Source organism: Sinocyclocheilus anshuiensis, unplaced genomic scaffold (assembly GCF_001515605.1).
Source record: "Sinocyclocheilus anshuiensis isolate Anshui unplaced genomic scaffold, SAMN03320099.WGS_v1.1 scaffold68, whole genome shotgun sequence".
In the NCBI taxonomy this organism is placed as follows: Eukaryota; Metazoa; Chordata; class Actinopteri; order Cypriniformes; family Cyprinidae; genus Sinocyclocheilus; species Sinocyclocheilus anshuiensis.
The window spans coordinates 1225417-1234733 of NW_015555741.1; the positions used below are offsets into that span (position 1 = coordinate 1225417).

Below are 9317 nucleotides of genomic sequence, written 5' to 3' on the forward strand. Positions count from 1 at the left end.
AAATATATATAAATATATATATAAATAAAATACAATGTAATACAGTGAGGTGACATTATTATGAAAATGCCTGAAACATTCTATTGTTTCAGATTTGTGCTGGTTCTCCGCCAGGCGTTTGGGTGTGCAGCACTGATGTGATCCTGAATATTCCAACACGACAGCGTGAGCTAACATTTATATAATCACACATCTAATGCACAAACTTGTTTGTGCATGTTTTTACTGTTGCTTTTATTGATTTTCTTTACAGTGATTTCATGGGACGGGTTCTCTGGGGTTCGGGTTGTGGCATTGCCAGGTGATGTTAGTTTTGCTGTTAATCATGGCGTCTATCTCACTGATGCAGAGGTGCGTTATTGAAAATTAGGGTGATTTAAAAAAAACTAAAATTTAAATTTTTTTTTTAATTGCACTTGTGTATCACTTTCTGAGGAATGTTTAATTTGTGCTTTTACAGGCCAGAGTATGTAACATTATCTATAAGGGCTCAAAGGAGAAGATCAGCTGTGCTGCACTGCCCGATGGGAAAGTACCCCTGGTATGAATTTGTTTGGTAATGTTTGTTGCTATATGTAAATTTACTTTGTTTAAAGATGTATTAGATGTTTTGTTTGCATCTTGAATTGTTTTTGTGATGCTTCCTAAAAGTGTCTTTGTGCTCAGGTTTCCGGCCCGGTGTTTTTCTCTAGGACTGTGGCAGAGAAACTCTTACAGACTCATGTTACGTCACCATTGGACGGCTGTACGTATCTTGGCATGGATTCGGGAGCTCCACCGCTTGAGGTAAAAACACGGACAACATAGTTCTTTTCTCCGACTGGTCTCTCCCTCTCATTTTTCTTGCTCTCCCTGGCAGATATCTCTTTTTCTGGATATTCTGCTGTGCCTTTGCTCTGACCTGACAGAGCGTGAATTCATCAATGGAGAGAGAACAGGCTGCTCTTCACCCTCCGGACCTCAGGGGGCAGTAGTGAGGAGCAGCCGCGCTTTGCTGTGGAGGACCCTCAGGGGACCCTCCATCTCGATGTGTACTGTTTCACTCTTTTTTTGTCTCTACATTATAAAAAAAGTTTGTTTGGGAATTAAATACTAGCCTACTGAATACAGCATAGTATATATTGCATAATGCATACTATTTAAAAAAATGTGAAACTGCATACTGTTATGTATACAGTTTAATTGCAATGTGCTCTTTTATACTTTTTAAATGCAACGTGCACTTTTATATTCTTTATATATTTTATGCTGCAATATGTGGTTAAATGTAGGCTACATGGGTTTTCCATGCATACTGTAAATCTGTATACTTTCCTCAGTATGCATACTGTATATTGCAGAAGTAGTATGTATAGAGTAGTGTGTTTTTCTGAACGTAGCCTTTGTTTGCTTCCAGTGTACATTCCAGATGGTTGCTATGATTATTTGACTCAATCAGGCCGAGAACATGTCATTCGTCTGACAGAAACTGGAACTGAGACGATGATTGTCTCTCATATTCAGGTGGGAAATGTTGGGAACGTCTCTGGGATTTTTTAATAAACATTTTTAACCTTTTTGCAATACGATTTCTGCTTTAAAGGATGTGAAGTCTGTGGCAGAAGGCAGCAGGGTGATTAATAGCATCCTGGAAGGAGATGTTCATGTATCAGCAGGAGCTGTTGTGCAGCACTGCCACCTACAGGTCTGGAGGGTTTAACGTAATCTTAGTCTATTAACTATTTAAAGATATGAAATCAAAACTGACACAATTTTTTCTCAGTGAATATGATGCTTTTATAAAACATCACATTACTGACATGAAATCTGTTGTGAATATTTGGGTATGTGGTTTTTCTATATTTATACAGCTTTTCATTTCCATCCTGAAAAGTATGACCCACATTTACTGTTGTATAAAACAAAATTATTATTATTATTGATCTCTGTTTTTTTTATTGTACAGTACCAGTCATACTGTTGAAATAGTCATATATTTTATTGATTTGTTTAATTTTTATAATTTAAGTAATAATAAAATATTATTTTGAAAAATGATGATGGTTTATTATGAATTATTATTATATTGAACGGGAAAACAGTTTTTCCTTCTTTTTTTTGTCCTTAGCTGATCACATGCCTGAATAATACAGTTATCAAAATGTGCCAATGTCAATTGCAGGGTCCAGTCCAGGTGCATTCTGGGTGCCTGCTGTCAGGGCTTGATTTGACTTCATCCTGCATCCAGCGACTACCCCTGTCCAGTGACATCATCATTCAGGGACATCGAGTGATGCTGGGAGAGTTAAAGTTAACAGTGTTCACAGCTTTTGGAGCTCATGACAATTTAGAGGTGAGTTTAGAGCCTGTTACTTACATTAAATTTTTTATATAATTTTGAGAACAATATAAATAAGAAAATGTATGCTAATTTTACGTATTTTATTATACACAGTGTTGGGGGTAATGCTTTACAAGTAAGGCGAGTTACGTAATCAGATTACTTTTCCCAAGTAACTATTAAAGTACTTATGCATTACTTTTTACATGAGTTACTTTTTCAAATAAGTAACGCCAGTTACTTTGTTTTCCCATTTATGGACTGACAGCTGTCCCCAAAATAACGTATTGCTTTCCATAAAAGTAACAAAGTAATGCAATTAGTTACTTTTTTTTAAGGAGTAACGCAATATTGTAATGCATTACTTTTAAAAGTTACTTTCCCCAACACTGATTATACATTATTTATCTCCACCCAGGCCTGCACTGATGATGTCAATTCATCATTCCTTAATCAAAAATGGAGTGATTTTTATAGTCGGACTGGAATACAGTAAGAAATTTCTACTTTCATAACTCACATTTTCAGACTTTTGACTAAAGGTTTTCTCAATTTTTAAGATTATTGTAGCCAAAAACCACCTGTTATACAGGAAGAGCCTAAGCTGCCTAATTGACTTCACATTTACTTTTTTAAACCGTCACAGTTTCATATAGTGTGTCTAACATATGTATGTGTGTGTTAAAGGCCTCAGTACCTTTGGGGACCTGAGAGGACTGAGCCATGCTGTCTGCTGGACGCCCGATTGTTCCCAGTGTTCATGCCACATTCAGGACCCGTTGGACTAGAGGGTGTTTGTTGGCTCCTGGGTGGCGCTGGTGGTCTGGACAGCTGGAGGGAAGCCTGGAGACTCTCACTCAGGGATATTCTCATCCTGACGGACCAGCAGAGAGAGCTGCGCTGGAGAGAGAAGCTGTTCTTCAGTGTGGGCCGAAGGAGAGCCGTGGACACTCTGCAGGGCCACATGAATCTCAGTCTACAGCCGTTCTTCAGAGCAGCAGCTCTGGTCGGCCAGCAGGAGGAGCTACTGCAGGTGCTGGACTCTGGTAAGGAGCAAAAGATGAACAGTGGTTGGCATATGTTGACTTTTGAGAGGGTACTGATGGTTTGGCTGTTTTCTCAGTGGCTGCAGGCAGCAGTGGTGATCTGGGAGTAGCGGCTCGTTGTCTCGCCTGTATCGCTGATGTCCTTGGCTGTCTGGCTGGAGAGGGTAAAGGCGGTTTACGCAGCGGGCCAGCAGCGAATCCATCATGGGCTCCTGCTTTTAAGCTCCTAGAAGAGGGAAACTTACCTGCAGGTGTCCAAGAACTGGCCAATCAAAGAAAGCACTGGCTCAGCAGGTCAGAACTTTAAAACAAATGCATAAATTTGAGAGTTGTAAACTGACCATTTTTGATTTGTCATTGCTTTCTGAAGACCAGATTTGTTGGTGAGAGCCGCCAGGCATTATGAGGGGGCAGGACAGATACTGCTGCGGAAGGCAGTGATGTCAGCGCGTGAGTTTGTGTTCATTGGTCAAGGAGAAATGCCGCCCATGGGCGAATGGCAGGAAGTGGAGTGTCCTGCTCGACTGGATCTGTCAGGTGAGAACAGCATTCTTCATTTCAGTTGATCATTTGTTTATGTTTTACAGTGCTGTGTGACATTTGGAGTTGAACTGAATGTGCTTTTTTTAAAAGTAAGTTCAGTTTTTAAACAGAATGCAGAATTCCAATTCGAAATTTCTCAAAAGTGGCAGTAAAGACATTTAGAATGTTACAAAAGATTTCTATTTCAATTAAATAATGTTCTTTTGAACTTTGTATTCATCAAATAATCCAAAGAATCCTCAAAGAATCCAAGAATTGTTTTCAACGTAGATAATAATAAGAAATGTTTCTTGAGCATCAAATCGGCATAACAGAATGATTTCTGAAGGGTCATGTGACACTGAAAACTGGCGTAATGATGCTAAATTGTTTTAATATTTAACAATATTTATTTTTTATCATGTTTTTATGTATGTTTTCACTGTATTTTTATCAAATAAATGCTGAGAATTTAAAAAATCTTAATGACCCCAAACTTTTAGTTTCAACAGTAGTGCAGATGTATTTACTTAATATATTTCGTTCTGTTTAATAAATTATCTTTTGTTGACTAAAATTGAAGCTTTATTTTCCAGAATGCTTTTCCTATGTTGAATTTCTTTGAAATGCAGTAAATTTCTCTTCGAGTTAAATTCAACTCTAAAGTATTTAGGTTTTCTTGGGTCTTTGAAAGCATGTGCTGGAAGTGTGTTTTTGAATACATCATCAGGTGGCTGGAGTGACACTCCTCCTATAGCGTTTGAACATGGTGGACTGGTGGTCAATGTGGCCATTAAGGTGGATGGAAAACGGCCAATTGGAGCTCGAGTTCGGCGCGTTCCAGAGCCTCATCTGCTGTTGGTCAGTAGCAGCGGTAAACCGGCCTGCAGCATCTCCACAGAAACACTCTGTGAGGATCTTACTGACCTGGAAGACTATTGCCAACCTCACGCTCCGGGTGAGAGGCATGTGTAGACATATGCTGTGGGATCTGACAGTCTGAAACAACACAGTGCACAACACATTTTTGTTCTTAAGAATGATTTGATGTTAAACGTAAATGTACAAATATCTCTAAATATTTTAAGTTGTGTGTTTGTCTTGTAGGTGCCCTGCTAAAAGCCGTGTGTGTGTGCAGTGAGCTGGTGTGTGTATCGTCTCCTGTCTCTCTGAAAGAGCAGTTGTTACAGCGCTGGGGTGGAGGACTGGAGATCCACAGCTGGTCTTCACTGCCACATGGTTCTGGTCTCGGTGCATAAATCACTTTTGAGTAACTTCACTTTTTAAATGTACAGGATTTTGGATTACCACACAAGACGTCTTCCATACAATTGATAACAGAAGACAGAACTGCAATGTATAATGGCATCTAGATAATGTATTAATTAAATATTTACTAATATTTTTTATTTTAATAGGTTATTGCATCTTGAAATTAATATATAATATAATCATAATTAAATTGTGTATATATATGTGTATGTTTCTAGGCACCAGCAGTATCCTGGCAGGTGCAGCTCTTGCAGCAGTGTACAGATGCACGGGACGGAGCTACGACACAAACTCTCTCATTCATGATGTGCTTTACCTGGAGCAGATACTCACCACCGGTATGAGAGATGCTTTTATTCCTATAATGGGACACATCGCGTCCTTTCTAGAGTAATACAGAGTAATTTACTGGGCTGTGGAGCTTAACCAAACAGGAGTTTACATTTTTTAATAAGCTGAATTTGAAGGCATTTTGTATTTTTGTTGCTGTGTTTTAGGTGGTGGATGGCAGGACCAGGTTGGTGGGCTGTTTGGAGGAGTGAAACTGGCCCGATCTGCAGCTCAGTTACCGCTGAGAGTGGAAGTAGAACAGCTCTCTCTGAGTCGAGACTTCCTGTCTGTCCTGCAGCAGCATCTTCTTCTGGTTTACACTGGAAAGACGCGTTTAGCACGGAACCTGCTGCAGGTACGAGCGGCTGATGGTGACGGTCAAGACTTCATGAACGATGTGTTGTGTTTCACTGGATCACTGTGTGTGTGCAGGATGTGGTGCGGAGCTGGTATGCGCGTTTACCCTCCATCGTACAGAACGCAGAGCAGCTGGTGACCAATGCAGAGGAGTGTGCTGAAGCCTGCAGAGACGGTGACAGACACACACACTCATTAATATAAGATTTACATTAACTCTTGGTTAACTCATTAACTTGATTCTCTCTCTCTCAGGATCTCTCCTCAGATTGGGGGAGTGTATGGACACATACTGGCAGCAGAAGAAGCTGATGGCTCCAGGCTGTGAGCCAGCGGCAGTGAGATCCATGATGAACGCACTTCAGCCGCTGAGTTTAGGACAGAGTCTGGCAGGAGCAGGAGGAGGAGGATTCCTGTTCTTACTCGCCCGTGAGCCGCAGCAGAAGGAAGCAGTGAGAGAGATTCTCACAAACATACAGGTGAGTCAGAGAAACTGGTTCAACCACTGCAGAATGACACCATGTGAAGAAGAATGGTTGTTTAACCCTTTCTAAACTGTAGAAGCTGGTTTCTGAAAGGCCTGTGTGTTTAGTGTCCTAAAACTAATTACCTAACTTTTAATTTAACCACTTGTAAAAACAGAAAAACACAAATGGTTCAAGTAAAATGTATTTTATGAATGTTGTTGGTCCTGCTGTTGTGTTTGACAGGGCATTGGCTCCTTCAGTGTTCATTCAGTGGAGCTGGATATGGATGGGATCTCAATCATTCAGAAGAGCTCTGAACATTCTGAACAACAGCAGATAACATAAATCTGAGTGCCTTGTAAATATCAATTTAATTGATATTAATTCTGTAAATGTATCATTTATTATTAACTTTTCTCTTTCCTGAAGCATTATATTAAATATATAAAAATACCTGAAAATTACACAACATCAGGTTTTTCTTTCCTTTTTACTAAATTTAATAAACTATTATTTTAAGAAAATAGCCATGTTGTACTCTGACTATGGATCTTGTACTTGTTTATTGGCTGTATGAAAATGCAAGTACTTAGATGAAGATTAAATAACATGTCTACTTCCTAAAAAGAGGTGTCTATAAATTGGTATATTCCCCTTGACTAGCTACTAGTTGGTCAGAATAGCTTAAGATTCAGTCTTAAGATCGTGGCTATGTTTATGCAACTGTCCAGAACTAGCAGGCTGTGAGGGTATAGAAGGACTGCAGAGCTCTGCTGTTGCAATATTACACACCTTTATAAAGTGTTAACGCATAGTATGTACATAGTATATAATACACTTTTTATTTCTTAATGAGACTTTGTAGTCTTATGTCCAAACTCCAAAGTGTACAACTGTACAATAAGTTAATTATTTACTAAGGTATCATTATAGTTTTATGTCATTTGTACCTGAAGCTATTTTATCACTGAGATTTGTCTTGAAGAACAGGTTAAAACAATGGATTTCATTTTAAGATTATAGCTTGTTCAGTAGTGCTTAATGTATCCACTTATTTTAATTTAATTTTAACTTGTGAAGGAGAGATTGGTTTAGGTTACTTTTCTAAATGTCTAAAGTGTTCTCGACACTTCCTTGTGCCGATTGCTGTAAAGTTAGTGTTTACGGTCAAACTGAAAGTAAAGAGTCGGCTGGTGGGACTTAATGTAGTGTGAAACTCCGACTGAAGTAAAATGGACCTCGGTAAGCATTTATTCTCTTGAAAATAATCACCTTTTCAGTCATAGTAAACATTACATTTGTAACACTTTGCAATAAGATCATATTAGTTAACGATAGTAAATGGATTAACTAACAATGAGCAATACACCTGCTATAGCGTTTGTTTATTATTAGTTACAAAAATAAACTTCATTGTTAGTTCATGTTATCTCAGGTCCATTAAATAACATCGGATACGAACTTTTGATTTTACGTTAGTCATGTATCATAAAGTGAATGTTGAATGAACAGTAGTTTTGATTGTTAGTTCATGTTAACTAATGTTGAAATTTGAACCTTATTGTAAAGGGTTATACTTTTAATTACACTGTTCACTGTTTCATTTTCAAATTAGTCCAAAGATTAGGCTTTTAAATCTTGTTTTCATTTCCAGAATACAATCGCTTATTCTTTGTAATTTGCCACAACGGCAATGACGCGTAAATGTGCTCTGTTTCTATTAAAGGGGTCATATGATGCTGCTAAAAAGAGCATTATTTTGTGTAGTTGAACGACATTATTAACTAGCTATATGGCTGATCATTACAGCTGATTTAAAAGCAGAACTCCGTTAATGAACGATACATTATTGTTGGTCATACAATTGTTGGTCAAGAATGCTATTGTTTAGTATTCAAACATACAAGCATGGTAACACTTTAGAATAGCCTACTGTTCCAACTTCCATCATTATGAATAACTACACAAGAACACATGAGTAACGCAATATTAGCTCTCTAGTAACTACTAGTATCTAACAAGGAACTCTGATTAATGATTTATTAAGTAATTGTGCTTAGTCGAATGTGGTAGTTCACTATTAGCTAATCAGTACTACTATTTCTCATACCTCCCTAAGAACTACTATACAGGTTCATAATTAATATGAATAATACATAATGTATAATTAATTCTAAAGTGAAGGTCATGGTAACCCACTAATAATGACTCAAGTATTGCCAAATTCTTCAGAATGAATTACTAATTATTTGGATCAGTACTCTAAAGTGAATAACATTATACTTCTCTAGTAGGGGGATACCGGGGATGAAAGCAACACTTTTTGTTTGAGCATCAGTAACTCAGTGGTTGTTTGTGCTAGATCTCTCAAACTTTTGATATATGGTAGCCACATTTGTCTACTACAAATAACACTCACTTGGACGTGTACTGCATAATCACAGATTATGTGAGTTAATCTACTAAGAGTTCCGTTGTTACAGCCTACCCCACTACTGGGGTGAGTGGTAACACAGGCTGGGGATAGATGTAACATTGTGAAGTAATTTGCTGAAATAAGACCCAAACTTCCAAATTATGCAAAAACTTTATTGAAAAACAAAGAATAATCAGTTTTATATAAAGTGAACCATTTAAAATGACAAACATTATTTTGTATTCCTTTTAGGACTTTAAATTTAGCACAAAAACAATTGCTGTGTGTGTTTTTGTGTGTGTGTGTGTACTGTATTCAGTCACTAGCTGTGTTGCCATCTGCCATCTAATTTTGGAATATTACATAAAAAAATGCTGGATGGAAATGTTAAGATGCGCATAAATTGTAAACGTGCACAAAAAAACGTATGTGCTCATTTGAGGCGGTTAGTGTTTTTATCTAAAAAGAAGATACAGCGGGTAAAATAAGTATTGAACACGTCACAATTTTTCTCAATAAATATATTTCTAAAGGTGCTGTTGACATTAAATTTTCACCAGATGTCGGTAACAACCCAAGTAATCCAT

The 9317-nt window shown here is 37.8% G+C and overlaps 1 protein-coding gene across 3 annotated transcripts in view; it reads left to right on the forward strand.

Moving 5' to 3' along the window:
- Positions 1-9317, forward strand: part of fcsk (fucose kinase) — a 16305-nt gene that overhangs the window by 3546 nt on the left and 3442 nt on the right. The window contains exons 5-23 of one of the 3 annotated variants that reach the window (XM_016466780.1): positions 93-165; positions 254-351; positions 461-541; positions 667-786; positions 860-1031; positions 1397-1503; positions 1583-1684; positions 2162-2332; positions 2739-2812; positions 3008-3366; positions 3444-3660; positions 3737-3903; positions 4619-4846; positions 4996-5139; positions 5379-5498; positions 5658-5845; positions 5923-6022; positions 6103-6326; positions 6558-6825. In XM_016466780.1, the coding sequence (XP_016322266.1) occupies positions 93-165; positions 254-351; positions 461-541; positions 667-786; positions 860-1031; positions 1397-1503; positions 1583-1684; positions 2162-2332; positions 2739-2812; positions 3008-3366; positions 3444-3660; positions 3737-3903; positions 4619-4846; positions 4996-5139; positions 5379-5498; positions 5658-5845; positions 5923-6022; positions 6103-6326; positions 6558-6659 (2847 nt within the window). In that variant the 3' untranslated portion in view covers positions 6660-6825. Of the gene's footprint in view, positions 1-92; positions 166-253; positions 352-460; positions 542-666; positions 787-859; positions 1032-1396; positions 1504-1582; positions 1685-2161; positions 2333-2738; positions 2813-3007; positions 3367-3443; positions 3661-3736; positions 3904-4618; positions 4847-4995; positions 5140-5378; positions 5499-5657; positions 5846-5922; positions 6023-6102; positions 6327-6557; positions 6826-9317 lie in introns of those variants that run through there. The other 2 variants (XM_016466781.1, XM_016466782.1) reach the window with 2 other exon arrangements.